This window comes from Dama dama, chromosome 13, assembly GCF_033118175.1.
Source record: "Dama dama isolate Ldn47 chromosome 13, ASM3311817v1, whole genome shotgun sequence".
Classification (NCBI taxonomy): Eukaryota; Metazoa; Chordata; class Mammalia; order Artiodactyla; family Cervidae; genus Dama; species Dama dama.
Genome location: NC_083693.1, coordinates 40,216,375 through 40,239,820, shown reverse-complemented (window position 1 = coordinate 40,239,820; position 23,446 = coordinate 40,216,375). Strand labels below are relative to the sequence as shown.

At 37.9% G+C, this 23,446-nt stretch overlaps 1 protein-coding gene across 5 annotated transcripts in view; it reads left to right on the top strand.

Moving 5' to 3' along the window:
* SCAPER (S-phase cyclin A associated protein in the ER) overlaps positions 1–23,446 on the top strand; it is a 396,679-nt gene that overhangs the window by 43,790 nt on the left and 329,443 nt on the right. For all 5 annotated transcript variants that reach the window (XM_061158921.1, XM_061158918.1, XM_061158919.1 and 2 more), the window contains exons 4-5: positions 555–625; positions 15,250–15,447. In XM_061158921.1, coding sequence (XP_061014904.1) covers positions 555–625; positions 15,250–15,447 — 269 coding nt within the window. The remainder of the gene's footprint in view (positions 1–554; positions 626–15,249; positions 15,448–23,446) is intronic.

Sequence of the window (23,446 nt, the reverse complement as noted above, 5' to 3'; positions counted from 1 at the left end):
CCAGCATCAGGGTCTTTTCCAGTGAGTCAGTCCTTCACATCAGGTGGCCAAAGTATTGGAGTTTCAGCTTCAGCATCAGTCCTTCCAGTGAACACTCAAGACTGATCTCCTTTAGGATAGACTGGTTGGATCTCCTTGCAGTCCAAGGGACTCTCAAGAGTCTTCTTCAACACCACAGTTCAAAAGCATCAATTCTTTGGCGCTTGGCTTTCTTTACAGTTTGACTCTCACATCCATACATGACTACTGGAAAAATCATAGCTTTGACTAGACGGACCTTTGTTGGCAAAGTAATCTTTGCTTTTTAATATGCTGTCTAGGTTGGTCATAACTTTCCTTCCAAGGAGTAAGCATCTTTTAATTTCATGGCTGCAGTCACCATCTGCAGTGATTTTGGAGCCCCCCAAAATAAAGTCTGCCACTGTTTCCACCATGTATAGATTATTCTGTGGTTTGTGGAAGGGGATTAGGTGTTAGTATGCCTGGAAGATTTGCATAGCTCAGTTTTATATTATCTATTTGTTGATCTATATATTTATCTATTTTGCCTTAAGGAAAATCTAAATGTCAAACTGGTGGAAAATCAAAGAGGACAATTCAAGGCACTCATAAAACAGCAAAACAGGTACAGCATATATAACTTTATTTTTTTGTTTTTAATTTCAGTTATAAATCTACTTTTTCAGAATTTGGAGATTATGTTTTATCTTCATATAAAAATTTAATGTAACAACTTTTATTTAACAAATGTGTATAGCATGTTATATGTCTAACTTGTACTAAATACTTTACATAGATTAATTTGCTTCTTATAACAGCCCTTCAATGTTATAGGCATTATTATTATCTTCATTTACAAGTGAGGAAACTGAGGTAGAGAGAGTTTATGTAACTTACTAGTATGTAACACAGCCAAGATTTGAACCCATTCCATCAGTTTCTCCATTTTACACTCTTAACTCCTCTGTGGCACAGTCCATATTTGTGAGTTCTTCTATGATCTATTTTCTCAGTATAATGATGCCTTTCAATTGTAGGATAATCAAGATGTATTGAATCTAAAATTTTTCAAATTATTCTACTAGAATCTTAGAACACAATTCTACCTTATTTTTAAAAATGTTTTCACATATTTATAGTTAACTTTGTAATCTATAGGTATTTTCTGTGAACTTTTCATACAATTTTAGTTTGATGTTATCAAATATACCAATATGTATTATGTAAACCAAAAACTATGCATAAGGAAAACATGGACTTATAATCAAGGTGGCATTGTGAGTCCATAAAATACTCTCCACTTCTCACACACAAGGCATAAATGATAAAATATTTTTTTTAGTGTGTAATATTCAGCAGCTAATTTCCACAAGGTTTTTTTCTTTTTTTCTTTTTAAATTTATTTTTAAATTTGCTTTACCATATTGAGTTGGTTTCTGCCATACAGTATTTTTTTTTTTTTTTTAATTAAAGAGACAAAGGATTTTCAAAAATAAAAATCCCAGTGGATCAGGAGTAAAACAAACAAAAATATTCACAGGTAAATGAAGTTGGGGACACACACTTACTAGACAAGTCCTATGGGATAAGAAAGGCTGAAACACCCTGACTGTAGTGGGAAAACAGATCCAGACTCATGGTATAAAACTTTAGGTTTGTGGAATATTCTGCACCAGGAGACAAAGAATGCTACAATCTGCCTGGGGTTGTGGCCTGTGATAATTGACATCTGAAGCAATAAAAGAGAATGGCCCTCTGGCTCATGACTAAGTCTGCTATATTCTTGAAGGGTGAGAGCTTTAAGTCCCCAATAAAAGACCTCTGAAGGTGGGACCATGGTGGGCCAGATGATGGTAGCCGTAAAACTAGTACACATGTAGTGAGCGTGAGCAAAATGAAAAACTAAAGTAAAAGAAACAAATGCAAAATAAGGTTGCAAGTTAAAATATAAGATATAAACAACACATTCCACAAATGAGAGATGAGTTAATGAAAAAGGTCGCTTTTTAACAGTCTTATTTATTTATTAATTTTTGGCTGTGCTGGGTCTTCATTGCTGTGTGGGCTTTTCTCTAGTTGTGGCCAGTGGGAGCTACTCTCTAGTTGTGGTGTGTGGGCTTCTTATTGCAGTGGCCTCTCTTGTTACAGAGCACAGGCTCTAAAGCACATGGGCTTCAGTAGTTTTGGGCTCTGGAGCATGGGCTAAATACATACCCGTGTGGCGCACAGGCTTAGTTGCTCAAGTCACACGGATCTTCCCCGAACAGGGACTGAACCCGTGTCTCCTGCGTTGCCAGGTGGATTCTTTACGACTGAGCCATCAGGGAAGGCCCAAAAAGTCATTTTTTGAAAGAGGATGTTCAAATAAACGAGTTTAAATTCCTCAAAGGAAAGATGAAATAAAAAAGGGAAAATTCTGAAGTAAAAGATGGATGTTAATTTTGAACATTTATAGATAAAAGTGAACATCTTAGAAATGAAAATGTCAGTGAAATTTTTAAAACCTACAATTAGTAAGAATAAATGATATATTGAAAAAAGAAAGAGAATTTGCAAATTGAAAGATATTACTTAAGAGGATTTAGAACATATCTCAGAGAACTGAAGAGATGGAAAATAGGAAAGAGAAATTGAGAAATTCTAACATATGCCTTCTAGGACTTTTGAAATAGAGGCTGAATAGTGGGCATGCAGTATTTGGAGAAGATACTGTTGACATTTTCCTTACTTTGAGTTCTCAAGAGGGTAACTGTAGAGCTAAGCAGGGTATGTAAAAATAGATTTATACTTAGATACATTGTAGAGAAGGGGCTGTGGTAAAGAACCTGCCTGCCAGTCCAGGATCCCTTGGAGGAAGAAATGGCAACCCACTCCAGTATACTTGCCTGGAGAATCTCATGGACACAAAGAGTTGCACAGAGTGAAACATGACTGAGCAACTTAGCATGCATGCATGTTCTAGAGAACCCACAAAATATTAGAGTTAAGGATAAAACTCTTAAAACCCCAGAAAGTAAACAAAACCACAGAGGAATAACAATAACCCTTGTTATGAACAAAAGAAGAGTGGAGCAATATCTGCAGTCATAAGGTGAAATAACTTTTAATCCAGAATGCTGTGCCCATTCAAATGATAATTCACGTGCAAGAGTGAAATAAAGCCATTTTAAGATGTACAAATGCTAAGGGTTTGCCACCTACAGATCGTTAATGAAAGGACTATTAAAGATATACTTCAGCAAAGAAGAAAAGGTAACCTGGAAAAGGGAGCTAGCTAAAAAGGGAGCTGTAAAATACGTCAGTAAATCTCATTAACTATTGATGTTTTAAAAAACACTCACACAGTTAAATTTAGAGAGGTGGAGCTACAATCTTAAACAATATTAAGACATAGAAGATAGATTGTAGGAGTTTGGAGGGAAGTTAGTGTGCTAAAATCCTTGTCTCCTTTAAGAAGGAGTCTTTGTTTAAGGCTAGCTACTAAAGGAAGAAAACAAATGGGCACAATTTCCAAATAAACAGAGGGAAAGAGAAAGTGAATAAACCAAAGCTCACCCACTCCAGTATTCTTGGGCTTCCCTGGTGTCTCAGATGGTAAAGAATCTTTTTGCGATGCACAAGACTTGGGTTCGATTCCTGGGCTGGGACAATCCCCTGGAGAAGGGAGTGGCTACCGACTCCAGTATTCTTGCCTGGAGAATTCCATGGACTATATAGTCATTGGGTTGCAAAGAGTCAGACAGGATTGAGTGACTTTAACTTTCAACTAAATAGAAGACAAGAGAAAGAAAAAAAAGAGGAAAAAATCATAGTAAGTGAAAAACACAAAAGATAGTGGTAGATATTAAATATAAATATTTTAGCAAGCATAATACATGTAAACTGATTAAATTCAGTTCCTAAAAGTCAAGATGGTTGAATTAAACCTCTCATTTTAAAGTGAATTATATACTGCTTAATTTAAGATTGCTGGGAGAAATATCAATAACCTCAGATATGCAGATGACACTACCCTTATGGCCAAGAGCAAAGAGGAACTGAAGAGTCTCTTGATGAAGGTGAAAGAGGAGAGTGAAAAAGCTAGCTTCAAACTCAACATTCAAAATACTAATAAGATCATGGCATCTGGTCCCATCACTTCATGGGAACTAGATGGGGAAACAATGGAAACAGTGACAGACTTTATTTTATTGGGCTCCGCAGATCACTGTGGATGGTGACTGCAGCCAGGAAATTAAAAGACGCTTGCTCCTTGGAAGAAAAGCTATGACAAACCTAGACAGCGTGTTAAAAAGCAAAGATGTTACTTTGCCGACAAAGGTCTGTGTAGTTAAAGCTTTGGTTTTTCCGGTAGTTATGTATGGATGTGAGTTGTACCCTAAAGAAGGCTGAGCACCGAAGAATTGATGCTTTCGAATTGTGATGTTGGAAAAGACTCTTGAGAGTCTGTTGGACAGCAAGGAGATCAAAGCAGTCAATCCTAAAAGAAGTCAACCCTGAGTATTCATTGGAAGGACTGATGCTGAAAGTGAAGCCCAATACTTTGGCCACCTGATGCGAAGAGGTGAGGCATTAGAAAAGACCCCGATGCTGGGAAAGATTGAAGGCAGGAGGAGAAGGAGACGACAGAGGACGAGATGATTGTATGTCATTACCGATTCAATGGACATGCGTTTGAGCAAGCTTCAGGAGATGGTGAAGGAAAGGGAAGCCTGGCATGCTGCAGTCCATGGGATCTCAGAGAGTCAGACACGACTGAGTGGCTGAGCACCAGCAAATATACTGCTTATAAGAGACACATTTAAAATGTCAAGGAAAGGTTTGAAACAGAGAGAAAAAAAATCCAGGCAAAATACTTTATGCTTTAGATGTACTCTAAAGCTAGAATAGTAGTATTCATATCAAACCAGGTGAAATTCAACATGAAAAGCATTGATAACAGAAAGAAGGAAATTATATAATGGTAAAATGAATAATTATGCAAGGAGTATAAAAGTACAAATCTTTTAGGTACCTAACAGCACAGGCTTGAAATATTTAAAGCTCAGTCTAATAGAATTACAAGGGGGGAAAGGTGAATTCGTGATCATAGTGGTAAATATTAATATCCTTTACGCAGAAACTGATAGATCAAACAGAAAAAATGGTAAGAATATAGAGTTAAGATACAATTATGCTTGAGCTCATATAAATACATACATGTATGGGTATATGTGTATGTATATTCATTGGCACTCAAATAGTGTACACAAAGCATATGCAAAAATTGATCACTTTCCTAGGTTATAAAGAAGTCTCAGTAAATAGAAGTCAGACAAGAGTGTAGAATCTAGACACAACCTGTTCTCTGACTATAATGCAATTAAATTACAAATAAAATATAAGATTATTTTCACATAATATAAAAAAATAAATTATTGATGGGCTAAAGAACAAATGAGAAAATAAAAAATTTAAATTATCTGGAAGGATATATTTATGACATTGAATTACAATAAGCTTTCTTAGATAAGACAAAAGCATAATTGATGGATACATTAAAATTTATATACTAAAAAACTTAAGATGAGCCTGACTGGGAGAAGATACCATATATGAAGACGTTATAAAAGCTAAAATTCATCAGTAAAAGGACAAATAACCCAATAAAAATGGGGGAAACTTTAATAGCCTGTAAACCTATGAAAAGATGCTCAGTTTCAGTAGTTATCAGGGAAATATCTCTGCATTACTCATGAAATTCTACCACTTTGCCCTCTAGAAGGAGGTTTATCATCAGCAAAATTTTCTGTGTTCCTCTTTTCTCTGAACATTCCCTTTGCCTTCTTGTTCTAGCTAAATGCTAAGTCACCTGTGGGGATGCTGCTTCTTCCACAGTTGTTTTAAGTAGTAGTTGTTTCCCTCCCACCTCACCCCCACAGCACTCCTACCTCTGATCCTAGAGGTAGGTTATGTTTCCTGCTTCTTCCTCACTGGTATTTCAGGCAGGCTTTCTCCCATCTCCTAAAACTCCTCAAATTTGAAGCACATGCCATCAGGCTATGCCACCTGCTTCCCCTTCTTGTTGTGGCACTTAAATAGAAGTCCAGGTCACTTCTCCTTATTCCTGGAAGGTATAATTTTCAGGCTCAGTGTGCACGCTCTACCATTTGCTGTCCTCTAAATTTCTTACATTTCTTTCCTCCAGTGGTCTTGTCTTCTGCTCATTCCTATGGTCTTGCCTTGTTCTCACTAGTGGTGACTCTCCTAAGATCTCAGTCTCAGCCATCCCTCTTCTACCTGTCATCTTTCTTTCTTCCTTTTTCTCTCCAATCATGTGACTCTAATAATTCTTTGCAGTCTATAGATTGCATGCGATCTGTAATTGACTGATCCTACCACCCTTTCATTATCCCTTATACTCCATATAAGGAAAACAATATAATGTTTTCCATATAGGGAAAACAGTAGAATGGGAAAGACTAGAGATCACTTCAAGAAAATCAGAGATACCACGGGAACATTTCATGCAAAGCTGGGCACAATAAAAGACAGAAATGTTATGGACCTAACAGAAGCAGAAGATATTAAGAAGAGGTGGCAAGAACAAACAGAAGAACTATACAAAAAATATCTTCATGACCCAGATAACCACGATGGTATGATCACTCACGTGGAGCCAAATATCCTGGAATGCGAAATCAAGTGGGCCTAAGGAAGCATCACTATAAACAAGCCTAGTGGAGGTGATGGAATTCCAAATGAGCTATTACAAATACTAAAAGATGAGGCTGTGAAAGTGCTGCACTCAATATGCCAGCAAATTTGGAAAACTCAGCAGTGGCCACAGGACTGGAAAAGGTCAGTTTTCATTCCAATGCCAAAGAAAGGCGATCCCAAAGAATGTTAAAACTACTGTACAGTTGCACTCATCTCACACGGTAGCAAAGTAATGCTCAAAATTCTCCAAGCCGGGCTTCAACAGTACGTGAACCATGAACTTCCAGATGTTCAAGCTGGATTTAGAAAAGGCAGAAGAACCAGAGATCAAATTGCCAACATCTGTTGGATCATCAAAAAAGCAAGCGTTTCAGAAAAGCATCTACTTTTGCTTTATTGACTACACCAAAGCCTTTGACTGTGTGGATCACAACAAACTGTGGAAAATTCTTAAAGAGATGGGAATACCAGACCACCTGACCTGAGAAATCTGTATGCAGGTCAAGAAACAAGAGTTAGAACTGGATATAGAACAACAGACTGATTCCAAATCGGAAAAGGAATACGTCAAAGCTGTATATTGTCACCCTAACCCTAACCCTAACCCTAACCCTAATGAAGGCAGGAGGAGAAGGGGATGACAAAGGCTGAGATGGTTGGATGGCATCACTGATGCAATGGAAATGAGTTTGAGTTAGCTCTGAGAGTTGGTGATGGACAGGGAAGCCTGGCGTGCTGTGGTCCATGGGTCGCAAAAGAGTCGGACATGACTGAGCGACTGAACTGGACTGAACTGAATACTTCATATGGCCACACTTTCCTGGAAATACACCTGAGATTCTGTGGTTTGCCTGTCATAATTATGTTCTTCCATATTCTCCCGACTGTCTGGCTACCCTGTCCCTTAGTAGTTCATGTTTGACAGAGCTGTCCTCATTATAGCCACCTTTATACGTATTCTGCTCTGCACTCATGCATTTGAATGTAGCTGGAGAAAAGTATCAACTATGTTGAATAGGCTCTTTTGACCTTTATGACCACTCTCCCGATATGGCTAATTCTGTCCCCAAATCCTATTTCATGTCCCTCATTATTCATTACTCTCCACATGCCTTGGGCATTAAAAGGGGATAATAAAAGAATACTATGAAGAACCCTTTGTCACAGATAACCAGGACTAAATGAACTGATTGTTTGAAAGACAGAATCTATAAAAACTCACTCAAGATGAAATAGCCACTCTGAATAAATATAAATCTGTTGAAGAGATTAAGTCAATAATTGATAACCTTCCAAAACAGAAAGTACCAGGCTGAGATGGATTCATTGTTGAATTCTACCAAGCATTTTAGGAACACATTATATAAATTCTCTACAATCCATTTTAGAGGGCAGAAGCAGAGGGAATACTTCCTAACTCATTTTATGAGTTAGACATTACTCTAACACCAAAACCAGACAAAGACATGACAAGAAAACTGCAGACCAATGACTCTCATGAACATAGATATAAAAATCCTCAACAAAATATTAGCAAGTCATATTCGACAATATTTAAAAAGAATGGCACCATGAGCAAGTGGAATTTCTCCCAAATGTGCAAGGTTGGTTCATCATTTGAAAATAAATCAATGGAATTCACCACAGCAACAGGCTAAAAAAGAAAAATCCTGTTATTATATCAACAGGTGCAAGAAAAAAAAGTTTGACTAAATTCTCCAACTATAAGACTAGGAATAGAGGGGAACTTCCTCAACTTAATTAAAAAACAAAACCCTACAGCTAACATGATACTAATGAGAGAAACTAGAAGCTTTCCCATTAAGGTCAGTTATGAGGAATTGGTTTTCAACATTGTGATAGAAGCTCTAGTTCATGCAATAAAACAAGAAAAGGGAATACAGGTAAACAGATTCAAAGGAAGAAATAAGACTGTCTTTGTTCATAGATGACATGATCATCTATGTACGAAATCTCAAAGAGTCAACCAAAAAACTCCTGTTACTAGTAATTGATTATAGAAGGTTGCAAGAAACAAGATTAACATACTTGCTTTAACATCAGTTGCTTTCTTGTGTACCACCAGTGAGTTAGTGGTATTTGAAATTAAATACATAGTACCACTTTATATCGTCACTCCTCAAAATTAAATAGGTAGGTATGAATTTAACAGAATATATAGAAGATTTATATAAATGATAAAACTTTGATGAGTGAAATTAAAGTACTAAATAAATGAAGAGATGTTCCATGTTCATAAATTGGAAGATTGAATATTGTCAGGATATCATTTCTTTCCATTTTGAAGAATATAGTCAATACAACCCCAGCAAATTATTTTATAGATATCAGTAAACTTCTTCTAATGTGTATATGGCAAAGCAAAAGACACAGAATAGGCATCACAGTATTGAAGGAGAAGAACAAAATTGGAAGACTGACACCAACCAACTGCAAGACTTAAATAAAGCCACAGTAATCAAGGCAGGGTGATATTGGAGAAGAAAAGACAAATAGATATATGGAACAGAATAGAAATAATAGTCATAATATGACCCACATAGTAATCAACTGACCTTTGACAAAGGAGCAAAGCCAATACAGTGGTGCAAAAATAAGTCTTTTCAACAAATAGTGCTGAAACAACTGGACATTTATATGAAAAAAATAAAAAAGAATCCAGACACAGACCTTACATTCTTCACAAAAAATTGACTCAAAATGAACCATTGACCTTAAATGTAGAAGTGTAAAACTCCTAGCTGATAATGTTGGAGAAAACCTAAAAGACCTTGGGTATGGTAATGACTTTAGGTACAGTAACAAAGGCATAATTCCTGAAAGAAATCATTGATAAGCTGGATTTCATTAAAATTAAAAACTTCTGCAAAAGATGATGTCAAAAGAATGAGAAGATAAGTCACAGACTTGGGAGAATGTATTTGGAAAAAGACACCCAATAAAAGATATCCAATAACATCCGGTAACATGAGGTAACTGTTATCCAAAATATACAAAGAACTCTTAACAGTAAGAAACAACCTGATTGAAAAATGAGCTGAAGACCTTAACAACCAACTCACCAAAGAGGATGTACTGATAGCATGTGAAAAGGTATGCCGCATCATTTGCTGTCAGGGGAATGCAAATTAAAACAATGAGCTACCATCACACACCTATTAGAATGACCAAAATCGGGAACTCTGACAACTCCAATTGCTGGTGAGGATGAAGAGCCACAGAAACTCTCATTCAATACTGGTGAGAATTCAGAGTGAAAATTCAGCCACTTGGGAATACAGTTTGGCAGTTTCTTACAAAAGTAAATATACTCTTACCTCGTGATTCAACAGTCATGCCTTTGGTATAGATGAAGATGAGTTGAAAACTTACGTCTACACCAAAACATGTACATGGATTTATAGCAGCCTTCTTGGCAAAACTTGGAAGCAACTAAGATGTTATTCAGTAGATGAATGGATAAATAAACCGTGGTACCTCTAGACAATGGAATATTATTCAGCTCTAGAAAGAAATGATCTATCAGGCCGTGAAAAGACATAGAGGAAATTAATTGTGTATTATTAAGGAAAAGAAGCCAATCTGAAAAGGTTACATACTGTATGATTCCAACCTTAAGATGTTTTGGAAAAGACAAAATATGGAGACAGTAAAAAGATCAGTTGTTGCCAGATGTTTAGGTCCATAGGTTTTGTCAGGTTATCAGGGGGGAGTTGACAAGAGTTCTAAGAGAGGGAAGTGAGAAATCTCAGTTTTCTCCTTCCCCTTTCCCTCTCTTTTTCTTTTCTTTCTTCCTTGTTTTCTCTCAAAAGTGATTGATTAAATTAGCATATAGCATTTGTTATTTTGAATTTTATTTAAAACATGAAGTTCAGTTGTGTTTAGCTTTTTCCAAAAGTTTAGATCACTTTGTCTTCTGTTGCATGTCTTGGAAACAGGCACAGTAAGCCATAGCAATGAGATCAGTTCAATCACTCAGTCATTTACAGCACGCCAGGTTTCCCTGTCCTGTCCTGTCCATCACCACGCCAGGTTTCCCTGTCCTGTCCTGTCCATCACCAACTCCTGGAGCCTACTCAGACTCAAGTCCATCACATCGGTGATGCCATCCAACAATCTCATCCTCTGTCGTCCCCTTCTCCTGCCTTCAGTCTTTCCCAGCATCAGGGTCTTTTCCAGTGAGTCGGTTCTTTGCATCAGGTGGCCAAAGCATTGGAGTTTTAGCTTTAGCATCAGTCCTTCCAATGGATATTCAGGACTGATTTCCTTTAGGATGGACTGGTTGGATCTCCTTGCAGTCCAAGGGGCTCTCAAGAGTCTTCTCCAACACCACAGTTCAAAAGCATAAATTCTCTGGTGCTCAGCTTTCTTTATAGTCCAACTCTCATATCCATACATGACTACTGGAAAAACCATAGCTTTGACTAGACAGACCTTTGTGGGTAAAGTAATGTCTCTGCTTTTTAATATGCTGTCTAGGATTGTCATAGCTTTTCTTCCAGTGAGCAAGCATCTTTTAATTTCATGACTGCAGTCACCATCTGCAATGATTTTGGAGTCCAAAACAATAAAGTCTTTCTCTGTTTCTGTTGTTTCCCCATTTGTTTGCCATGAAGTGATGGGACTGGATGCCATGATCTTAGTTTTCTGAATGTTGAGCTTTAAGCCAACTTTTTCACTCTCCTCTTTCATTTCCATCTAGAGGCTCTTTAATTCTTCTTCGCTTTCTGCCATAAGGGTGATGTCATCTGCATATCTGAGGTTATTGCTATTCCTCCTGGCAATCTTGATTCCAGCTTGTGCTTCATCCAGCCCAGCATTTGGCATGATGTACTCTGCATATAAGTTAAATAAGCAGGGTGACAATACACAGCTTTGATGTACTCGTTTCCTGATTGGGAACCCGTCTGTTGTTCCATGTCCGGTTCTAACTCTTGCTTCTTGACCTGCACACAGATTTCTCAGGAGGCAGGTCAGATGGTCTGGTATTCTCATCTCTTTAAGAATTATCCACAATTTGTTGTGATCCACACAGTCAAAGGCTTTGGCGTAGTCAAAGCAGAAAGGAGATGGTTTTCAGTAAAGCAGAAGTAGATATTTTTCTGGAACTCTCTTGCTTTTGCGATGATCCAGCAGATGTTGGCAAGGAAATGGTTACCTAATTTTGAATCTTGGCTTTGTCTCTTAGTGTGAGACTTTGGGTTTATCATTTAATTTAGCTACACCTAAGTTTTCTTCTGTAAAAAATGGAGCTAATAGTTGTAACTATGATGGGCTTCCCTGGTGGCTCAGTGGTAAAGAATCTGCCTGCTAAAGCAGGAGACATGGGTTCAATCCGTGGTCAGGAAAGGTCCCACATGTCTTGGGGCAACTAAGCCTGGGCATGACAACTATTGAGACTGTACCCAGAGCCTGGGAGCTGCAGCTGCTGAAGCTCTCGTACCTAGAGCCCATGTCCTGCAGCAAGAGAAGCCACCACGGTGAGAAGCTGCACACCGCAACTAGAGAGTGACCTCTACTTGTCACAACTAGAGAGAAGCCCACGAAGCAATGAAGACCCAGCACAGCCAGTAAATAAGTAAATAAAGAATAGTAACAATGATAAAAATTACTTCAAAGATTAAATGAAATATAGCTATATGGAAAGCACTTAACACAGTCCCTGGCACATAGCAAGCATGCCATGAATGTTAAGTGCTGCTGCAGTTATTATTATCACTGCTATTATTTTTATCAGTGGTTGGTAAAGAACCCTATATTTTGAAACTTTATACAGACTTATCAGACAATTTGACATGTCTCTTCTACCTTTCTTCAGAAGTTTGGCAATTTTGCCATTAGTTTATTCACATTTTTCTTTGAGCATACTTCTTTTCCTCTGTATCTTTCCCCCTCTAATCATAGCTAACATTTTATGGGTACTTACTGTGGGCTAGGTGCTTTGTGAAATGCTCTGTGAACAGTGAAGCAGAAGTTGGAAGTCTAGGTTCTGGTCCCAGTTCTGTCATTCAGCCTTTTCACTGGGTCAAAAAATTGAATCTTACTAAGCCTTAGTTTTATCATGTACAAAATAGGGATCATAATATTTGTCCTGTCTTCATATTAAGACTTTGTTTTGAACATTAAATGATATGTTCTCAAGAGGGTGGGACAGATTGAGACCGCAGCATTGCCGTATGTACACTACGATGTGTGAAATAGCTAGCGAGCGGGAAGCGGCTGTAGTGCGCAGGGAGCTTAGCGTGGTGCTCTGTGACGACCTGGAGGGGCGGGGTAGGCAGCAGGAGGGAGCCTCAGCAGCAAGGGCATATATATACACTTACAGCTGGTTCATGTTGTTATAAGCAGAAACCAACACAGTACTGTAAATCCATTGTTGTTTAGTTGCTAAGTTGCTTTACGACCCCATGGACTGTAGCCCTTCCAGGCTTCACTGTTCATGGGATTTCTCAGGCAGAAACACTGGAGCAGGTTGCCATTTCCTTCTCCAGGGTATCTTCCCGACCCAGGGATCAAACCTGCATCTCCTGTTTGGCAAGCTGATTCTTTACTACTGAGCCACCAGGGAAAGCATAAAGCAATTATCCTGCAATTAAAAAAAGCCGTTCATAAAATAAATGTGCACATATAAAGTATTGCTATTTTTGTCAAACTTAAATGTCAGATTTGCATAGTACATTGCCCTTCAGATGGAATTACCTAGATGTAATTTGTTCCTTTCTAGAGTCTTTCTTAATAGAAGTCTCACATAGAGCAATCACAGAGAATAGAAACATCTTAACCTGAAAGCAGTTTTGCCTATTATGCATTTTAAGAAAGGTTGGTTAAAGTATTTGAATAATATCCATATGTACGTGATAGGGTAAAGACATAAATGGGTAAAGATGGATTAGAATATTTTTGAGAATTTCATATGATTATTATCTGAATTCACAGGAAGCTACTTGTGCTTCACCGATTATTCTAGAAAAAGTTTGTGATGGAAGTATAATTCAGGAAAATTCAAGTGAATTTTAAGGTTGTGTGAAATATATAGAGAGAAATGAGGTGGTCTGGAATATCTGGTAAAGGGCTGTTAGCACAGGGCCTTGGGATGCAGTGTAATGGGAAGTCAGTGGTGTAATTGCAGAGCTCTAACTGGAAGATGGTCTCCTGTGGCTCTGTGATCTTGCACAAACCAGTCTCTAAATCTCAGTTTTCTAAGCTGTAAAGTGCAGCTAATAATACATACTTTAAAATTTGTATAAGGGGATATTTACTATCATAATTAGATCATTACTACTAGAGTTGGAAAGTACTTGGAGAGCCATTAAGGCAAAGGTTTTGTGGGTTGTTGATGATTACTTTAAATTTTATTGCTTGAGTGTTGAGAATCTGGGCCTGGATTAGGACTGTCAGATAAAATATTTACTAATTTTTATTTGCTGTGTCTGACAGCCTTCATCTGGATGAGGGACTGTGGAAGGAGGATGAGAAGCTCCATCTCAGCCTCTTAAGAGTGTGTGTCTTTGTGTGTGTAAATGTTTTGTTTGCTTGCCTTTTGGTAATGAAGATTCTGTATAAGCCAAAGGCTGGCTATAAAAGAGTTCTGAAGTATAGAAACCACTGTTACTTTGAAGGCCAAAGCATAAAACAACACTGAAGCCTATTAACTTCTACTTTGGGTGTTCTTCACTCTGGGACTCTTATATGAAGAAGGGAAAACAGACAAGCTAATAGGAATGGTTTACACACACACAGGACAACCCAAAGCAACTTGGGATTGTTTGCTGTTCTAACTGTGGTACAAGTATTTATTTACTTATCAGTTTAAGTAGCCACAGAGAGAAAAGCAACTCGTTTGTACTTCTAGTGAGAAGGTTCAAGTCTTCCTGTAAACTACTTACTCATGTTTGTGGTGGAATGATTCTTTGGTAGTCTGTAAAAGTATAGAATATAATCTTGTATTTCCAAAGTCTGCCTGTACTACCGAGGAAAGACTGGGTCATATGAATGCTGTAGTTACTTTACTTGGTGAATCTGCTCTGCAGCTGATGCTTGGTTTTATTCATCAGTATTCTTTTCTAGTAAATTGTTTCGTGTTTGTATGTTGATTTTTACTTTTAGTGGAAAAATGGTTTAAGATGAAGTTAAGTAACTGAATGTAAGCAGAGAATATGTCATTTCTAAATGAAAATAATATATGCCAGCAACTTCACAATGATGAAATGGTTATCTGTTATTTGTTAATGTATTTAAATGTGCCATACATGTATTTTAGTAAACCAGGAGCCCTTTTAGTACTCTTTTTCGACCAAGAGTCTATTCATCATTAAAATCATCCTAATTTTCAATGAGACATGTAATTGATATTACAAACCTGCTGGTTTTATTTAAAATGAGAAGCTTTGTTTTGGTGAATTCAGTGTGATGTAATGTGAAAAGAAGGACATCATGTTTTTAAGTATTTATGTTGAAAAATGTGATTTATAAAAAAATCTAGTTCCTGGAGGCATCAAAAAATTTTTTTTTCATGTTTTATTTCCTCAGAACACTACAGTAGACTGTAAAATGACATCATCTACAACTGGAGATAAACACTTTGATAAAAGTCCCACTAAAACAAGACACCCTCGGAAAGTTGATCTAAGAGCTCGATACTGGGCGTTTCTTTTTGACAACCTTCGCCGGGCAGTAGATGAAATCTACGTGACTTGTGAATCAGATCAGAGTGTGGTGGAATGTAAGGTAAGGTTTGCTTTAAGTTTTTGTAATCCATTTGATGTCAGATTCACCAGTTTTTGCTCTATCCAACTTCATTATTTACCTCTGTATACAGTCCTTCAGTATTAACTATAATCTCCATGCTATACCCTACATCCTCAGAACGTACTCGTCTTAAAACTGAAGTCTGTACCCTTTACCAGCACCTCCCTATTTCCCCTATCACTTGCAGCCACTATTCTACAGTTGGCTTCTGTGAATGCATCAGGTTTTTCTTTGTTTTGATTTTTTAAGATTACCCTTGTTGTTGTTTGAGTTACCTAATTGTGTACTTTTATATTCTGTGCAAGATTTGGTAGAAAATTGTCTTGATATATAGTCCTAGGCGAGAAATTAAAGGATAGGTACACACACACACACACACACACACGCACAATTTATTTAAAGATCTCTCTTGGCTGCATTCTCCATTGGTACTGTAGGTGGCATTAGTGAGATTTTCACATTCTTTGGTTTCATGTTTAATGTCTTTAATTGGACATTGCCCCTTTTCTATTGAGATACTTGTCACTCTCCTCATCAGCTTTGGTGAGGGGAAAGTGAGATTGATGGCTAACCGTAAACAACTCGGTGGGATTGGGATGTCGTTGTAAGGTGTGTTTTCTAATTTTAGATAACCTTGTGTTTGTAATAGGATGTTAAACAGACACATAGCATAATCTGTCTCTGAAAATTCACTAGAAAGCCTGGCCTTTTAGTAGGTACAAACTATATGCTGTATTTATACTAAATAAAATTATTTTGAGAAAAATCAGGATGATACATCTTCATAGAAAGATTACAGAGGCAGCTTCTGTTTCTACAGTGAACATGGTTAAAAATCCTGGAATTCATTATTTAACCTTTGAAACATATGAAGAGTCAAAGCAAAGTTATATGTTGAAACAATAGCTGTGTTTCCTGTAAAATTGGAAACCGCCAAAATATGTTTTAGACTTAACTTAAAAATATGACTCAACAGAAACAGGTTTCAGAATGAACAGTGATTGAAATCATCCAAGTTTATGCTTTGTTTGTCACAATTAATATTGTTAACTATCAGCATGTAAAACTTTTTTTATGTTTTAAGAAAAATATTTTTAAGGAAAATCATATTGTTGGGGTGTAGTGTCCACTCCTTGTTTTCCATTTTAACCTGCGGGGAACTGGATGTGTGGCTCTGGGGTACTGGGGGCCCGGTGGAATATAGAGACTGGTGTCTGCATCTCCCCTAGAGATTTCGTAGCATAACAAGCTTGCTGGAGTAGCTCATGCCAGCTGGGCTTAGAGGGACTTCAGGGTAGTAAGCTTTCTTTGGAAGGAGTTAGGATGGGCCTTGTCACTGATCGAGTAAAGAGGACCCCCAGTGCATCTGATGATTTCTGTGAGGGAAGGATTTTAGACATTGGTGAGGTTGTTGGAGTAATAGGGACTTCCTGTGAGGATACTTGGTTAGGTATCAGTAGAATATACCAAAGTCTGATGGAGTTGAGGCAGATCTTGCTTTGGGCAAGGGAGCCAGGGTGAACCTGACCACTGCCTAGAGAACCACGAATGCTCCCTGTGCAGAAATTACCATGTACTGCAGGAGATCAGTAGGGACTACTCACTTCACATTGTTCCAGAGAAGGCTTAGGGACTCATCTCTGCCTGGCAGCACTTGACTCTGTTGTTGGTCAGCATCATCTTAGTCTGATGGGCTAATGGGCTGATGACTGTTTGAAGATCCATCACTAATATCTGGTAAGTGGAATATTCCTCTGTTCCCACAACTGCCACTTAATGGCAGGGACATAAGTTTGTGAATGTAGGATAGTGTTAAGGGGTACAGAGGAGGAAGAGGGGAAAGACTCCGTGAAAATAAGCCATGTTTTTCCCCATCACAAGCATCTGATAAAGGCCATCTAATTCTCACTTGTGCTAGGTTGTCTGAAGATAGGATTTAAAAATCAAACTTTGATAATTGAATGTGACTGAAAAATTGTGGATTTCACTGAGCATACTCAGCAGGTTTAGGATTCAACTGAGTAGCTAGTTATTTGTGGAAAAAGATAAAAGTATTCTATGTTTATATCTCAATAGTTGAGAATTCTCCTTTCAACAAGTTAAGTCAGGATCAAAATGAGATGTGAGAAAATGCTTAGAAAAGTATAACATACTATAAAAAGAAAATAAATTTTATAGTTAGATGAAAGGAGAAGTCACAGATGAAGATAGGGGAATATGGATCCAGGACAGAGAAGAATCATTGTAGAAGCAGGAAGTATGTAAGAAAATAGGAATGTCCCAGAGGCCATGGAAGAAGTAGGAGTGGTACATAGGTTAAGAGTGACTGCAGTTGAGAGAAAGCTTGGCATTCAAGAGGGATAAGAACAGATGGGATTAAGGCAGAAACTTGTGATAAGAATTTGAAATTCCATTTGAGGGGTTCTTTGTCCTTTTATATTTTCAAGAAGTAGAAGGTGTGGTGTTGGAAGAGGGTGGAAAGATCTGAAATAACTGTGATGGAGAATGAAAGGGCAGACTTTTGGAAGCCACAGGGTTGCCTAGAAACCTTGGCGGTCACAGTTGAGACTGGAAATTCTTCTCTTTCTTGTATGTTCAGTTTTCCTGATTAGAGTCTTCTCCTATCAGAGCTCCTGTGAAACTCTTATTAAAGTCACTCCGTGTTGGTCAGCCCAGTGGATGTTTTTCTGTCCCTCCCTTGACCTCTGAGTAGCATTTAACACTGTGACCACTCCCCTTACAGCACTTTGGCTTTTATAAAACCTTTGGCTTTTATAAAACCACCACTGCTAGTTTTCTTCCTTCTTTGTTGGTTGCTGCCTCTGCTTCCTTTTGTTGGCTTTTCCTTCTCCACCTTACCTTTAGCTTTTGGGAATTCATTAAGGCTTGTCTTATTCTCACTATTAGTTTCTCCCTCTGCGTTTTCTCCATGCCATGGCTTAATTTATTGTTGATTTCCTGATGATTTCTTAAATTTATATCTCTAGCCGATACCTTTCTTCTGATTTTCAGACTTGTATATTCAGCTAGCCTAGTTGGCATCTCCACTTGGATATTTCATAAGCATGTCAAACTGATGTATATAGAAACAAGTTCATGATGACTCCCTCTACCCTAAACCTGGAGATATATTTTTCTTCCCTGAATTGGCAGAGAGTCCCTCCATCTTCCTCCCTTCACCCCACACTAGCCACTGTCCAATGAATGGACCTCTTTGAGTTCAGTTCAGTTCAGTTGCTCAGTCGTGTCTGACTCTTGGCAACCCAGTGGACTGCAGCACACCAGGCTTCCCTGTCCATCACCAACTCCTGGAGCTTACTCAAACTCATATCCATTGAGTTGGTGATGCCATCCAACCATCTCATCCTCTGTTGTTCCCTTCTCCTCCTGCCTTCAACCTTTCCCAGCATCAGGGTCTTTTCATGTGAGTCAGTTCTTTGCATCAGGTGGCCAAAGTATTGGAGTTTCAACTTCAGCATCAGTCCTTCCAATGAATATTCAGGACTGATTTCCTTTAGGATGGACTGGTTTTATCTCCTTGCTGTCTAAGGGACTCTCAAGAGTTTTCTCCAGCACCACAGTTCAAAAGCATCAATTCTTTGGTGCTCAATTTTCTTTATAGTCCAACTCTCACATCCATACTGGAAAACCCATAGCTTTGACTAGATGGACCTTTGTTGGCAAAGTAATGTCTCTGCTTTTTAATACTCTTTGAATATTAGCTCCTAAATCATTCCAATCTGCCAATTCTCTTATTCTCTACTGCTACCATTCTAGTCCAAGCTGCCATTATATTAGTAAAGTCCCTGGATCACAATTGAAATCTTTTAGCAGGACTCCCTGCATCCTTCCAATCCATTCTCTATACAATAGGCAAACTGATACTTAAAAAAACAACAAATATGAGCTCTGATTTCTTTGATGATAGCTCCTCAAAAGTTTCCCTTTGCTCTGTGCATTAAAATCTCCAGCATGACCTTCAAATCTTGAGTGAGTTGATTTGTGTAAACCTCATTTCACACCACTCTTGTCTCCTCCCTTCTGCCTCATTTAAACCAGCCTTCTTTCTATTACTCAAACATGCCAGGTACTCACAAGTCTTGAGATCTTCCCACATTCTGATTTTTTTGCCAAGATACTTCTCCTCACTCTTCTTGCCCAGCACCTCTTCACCTCCCCCATCCCTTTTACCTAACTCCCATTCCTAGTATAGGTTTCAATTTAAGTGTCACTTTCTCAGGGGAGCTTATCATGTTTCAGACTAAATCAGGTTCCCTCCTAATATAGAGTTCACACTCAGTGTCTGCATGGGATTGGTTCCAAGACACCTCTCCTACCCTTGCCATGTGGATACCAATATCCACGGATGCTCATGCCCCTTTTATAAAATGATGTAATACATTCAGCCCTGGATATCCATGGGTTCTGCTTGGGCACGTATGGCCTGACTGTACTCTCATAGCATACTTTCTCTAGAAACATTTTATCACAGTTGAAACTATATAATTGTTTATTTTGTTGTTTTCATATCTGTCTCCCTTACTAGACATTAAGCTCCCAGAAGACAGAAACCACACTGTCTTGAAACTGGAACTGGAACACAGTAAATACTCTGTAAATAGATGTTAAATGTCTGTGTGAAGCAATGAGGCTACATACATTGTTGGGGTAAAGACACATCTACACAGTTATGTGATTCCCCTCTACCCTGACTGAATACTTACTAGCATTCAGTCACTTGCTAAAAATGCCCAAAGATGGTGGGTAGATGAATTAATTATGGGTTGGTATTTTTTAGGCAGATTCAGTGGAATTTCATTAAGTAAAGGAATGAAGAGGTTAAGGGAATAGTTGGAGTAGTGGACCATGGAACTGAAGTTTCATGGGAAAAGAAATGGCTATCACAGAAGCCTGATAGATGTGGAGAAAGTAAAGAAGTTAAGTATTTGCAAATATCCTTTGGACAAGATAGGAGTAGGTAGAGTGGATTCTCTATAGATAAAAATTGATGTTTATATTTTTAAAGTTACTATTTACAACTGTAAATTATTAGCTTGTTTTTTTTAATGTCCTTGAACTCTCAGGCACTGAAATATTTTAGTTTCCCACTACTATTGCAATTTCTTCAATATCTCTTTGAATTTCTGGGAATTTTTGCTTTACACATTTTAGTGTCTTCTTATTAATTATATGTGTTGTATTTTTTTCAATTTAATTTAATTTTAAACTTTTAATTTTATATTGGAACATAGTCAGTTAGCAAGGGAATGCTCAAAATCCTTCAAGCCAGGTTTTAACAGTACATGAACTGAGAACTTCTAGGTGTACAAGCTGGATTTAGAAAAAACAGAGGAACCAGAGATCAAATTGCCAACATTCGCTGGATCATAGAAGAAGCAAGGGGGTTCCAGAAAAACATCTACTTCTGCTTTACTGACTGTGCTAAAGCCTTTGACTGTGTGGATCACAACAAACTGTGGAAAATTCTTAAAGAGATAGGAATACCAGACCACCTTACCTGCCTTCTGAAAAACCTGTATGGAGGTCAAGAAGCAACGGTTAGAACTGGACATGGAACAACAGACTGGTTCTAAGTTGGGGAAAGAGTACATCAAAGCTGTATATTATCAACCTGCTTATTTAACTTACATGCAGAGTACATCATGCGAAATGCCGGGCTGATTGAAGCTCAAGTTGGAATCAGGATTGCTGGGAGAAACCAGCATGAACTCAGATATTCAGATGACACCACCCTAATGGCAGAAAGTGAAGACGAACTGAAGAGCCACTTAATGAAGGTAAAACAGGAAAGTGAAAATCTGGTTTAAAACTCAGCATTCAGAAAACAAAGGTCATGACATCCGGTCCCATTACTTCATGGCAAATAGATGGGGAAAAAATGGAAACAGTGAATGACTTTATTTTTTTGGGCTCCAAAATCACTGCAGATGCTGACTGCAGCTATGAAATTAAAAGATGCTTGCTTCTTAGAAGAAAAGCTATGACAATCCTAGACAGCATATTAAAAAGCAGAAACATGTCGACAAAGGTTCATATAGTCAAAGCTATGGTTTTTCCATTAGTCATGTATGGATATGAGAGTTGTACCATAAGAAAAGCTGGATGCCGAAGCATTGATGCTTTCGAATTGTGGTGTTGGAGAATATTCTTGAGAGTTCCTTGGACTGCACGATCAAACCAGTCAATCCCAAAGGAAATCCACCCTGAATATTCATTGCAAAGACTGATGCTGATGCTGAAGCTCCAATACTTTGGCCATCTGATGTGAAGAGCCAGCTCACTGGAAAAGACCCTGATGTTGGGAAAAGTTGAAGACAGGAGAAGGGGACAACAGAGGACGAGATGGTTTGATGATGTCATCGACTCGATGGACTTGAGTTTGAGCAATCTCAGGGAGATGGTGAAGGACACGGAAGCCTGGTGTGTTGCAGTCTATGGGGTTGCAAAGAGTCAGACACGATTGAACAGCAACAATGTTGATTTTGAGCATTATAATAATTTTTTGAGCATTTTTGTCTACTTATGCTTAGTCACAATAGGTCTCTAGGTTTTCATAATGGGAAATAGCATAAGAGCATCTAGTCCAGAAACTTCCAAATGAGTTGAGATTAAAAATTCGTTAGTCACTGAAGCAACATATTTGTATCACTGGCCAGGCAACTGCAAATTTTATTTATCCAAAAAGATTCTGGTAAGGATTAAATTATAGGAGAATGCTTTTCATTAGCAGATTTTCATTTGGTAGGCTTTTATTTGTTGAATCTATCTTGTATGTATTCTTTTTCCAGCTTGCTTATGTTGAGAATTACGGGGAGATATTGGAAAGAGGTGAATGATAATGGAATGAAGATAACTGGCTGAATACTATTATTAGACAGTTTTGAAAGTGATTTACTTGCCATTTTGCTTTCAGATGATTTCTTTTTTAAACATTAGATTAGCAGTTTTAAAAAAATAATGCTTTTTAGAACTTGTCTCACTTTTTGTAAAGCATTTTCTTTTCATAGGAGTCCCTTCGTCCCTGACTTCTCCTGTGATGGTTATTTCCACTTTTCCATCATCACAGAGGTGCACCACTGTACCATTCCTACAGCGGAGTTGGAGGGCCATATACTGATGTCTGGGCCCAGGGGTCTGCGCACCTGGTATTGTGTGTCAGGAGGACAAAGGGATGGCGCCAACCATCCTGCGGTGCGCCAGTAACTGGAATTAGTTACAAACCAATCGAATTCGTTGCAGCCAATTGGTAAACTAATTGGTAATTTTAGCTGTACATCCATATGTAGTTATCTGAATGCCTATAACATTACTTTCAGAGCCACTTTTGTTCTGTTTCATCCTGCTTAACAAAATAGCCTTCATAGCTGTAAGGAGAAGGATGTGCATCAGTGACTGTGAGGCTGCTGCAGCTGCTTGTCTTGTTTGTATTCCCTTGTTCGTAAAACATGACTCAGGTTACAGCTGCATGGTACCGCTCTGATCATTTCTGATAACGGTGAGCTAAACATTCCTTAAAATAGGTTGTTTAAGCCACCAAATGTACTTTCTCTGTGCCAACTTGTATCAGAAATATAGCTGCTTATATTCTTGCCTTTTAGAGGGTTTCTTCTTCTTCTTTTTTTCTTTCGGTGAAAAGGGAAATCAGTAGAAAACTTTCAAAGGAAATTATTCTGAATCAAATCTTTCTGTGCCCTAAAGTAGGTCGCTTAAGTTAATGAATTTAATTAAAGAATTTGAATTGTATTAGTAACATTGAGAAAAGGAAGTCAACTAAATTTTTACAATTTTCCTTTTCCTGATCATAGAAAACTTTCATTACCAGTGATTTGGCAATAAGATTACCTTAGAAAGAAAATAAACAGTACTTCTGTGTCAGGAGAGTCTTTTAAAGTAGAATATAACTTTTATGACTAAAGTGAGGTTGGTACTATATTTCATTTATGAATAACTTGGCATA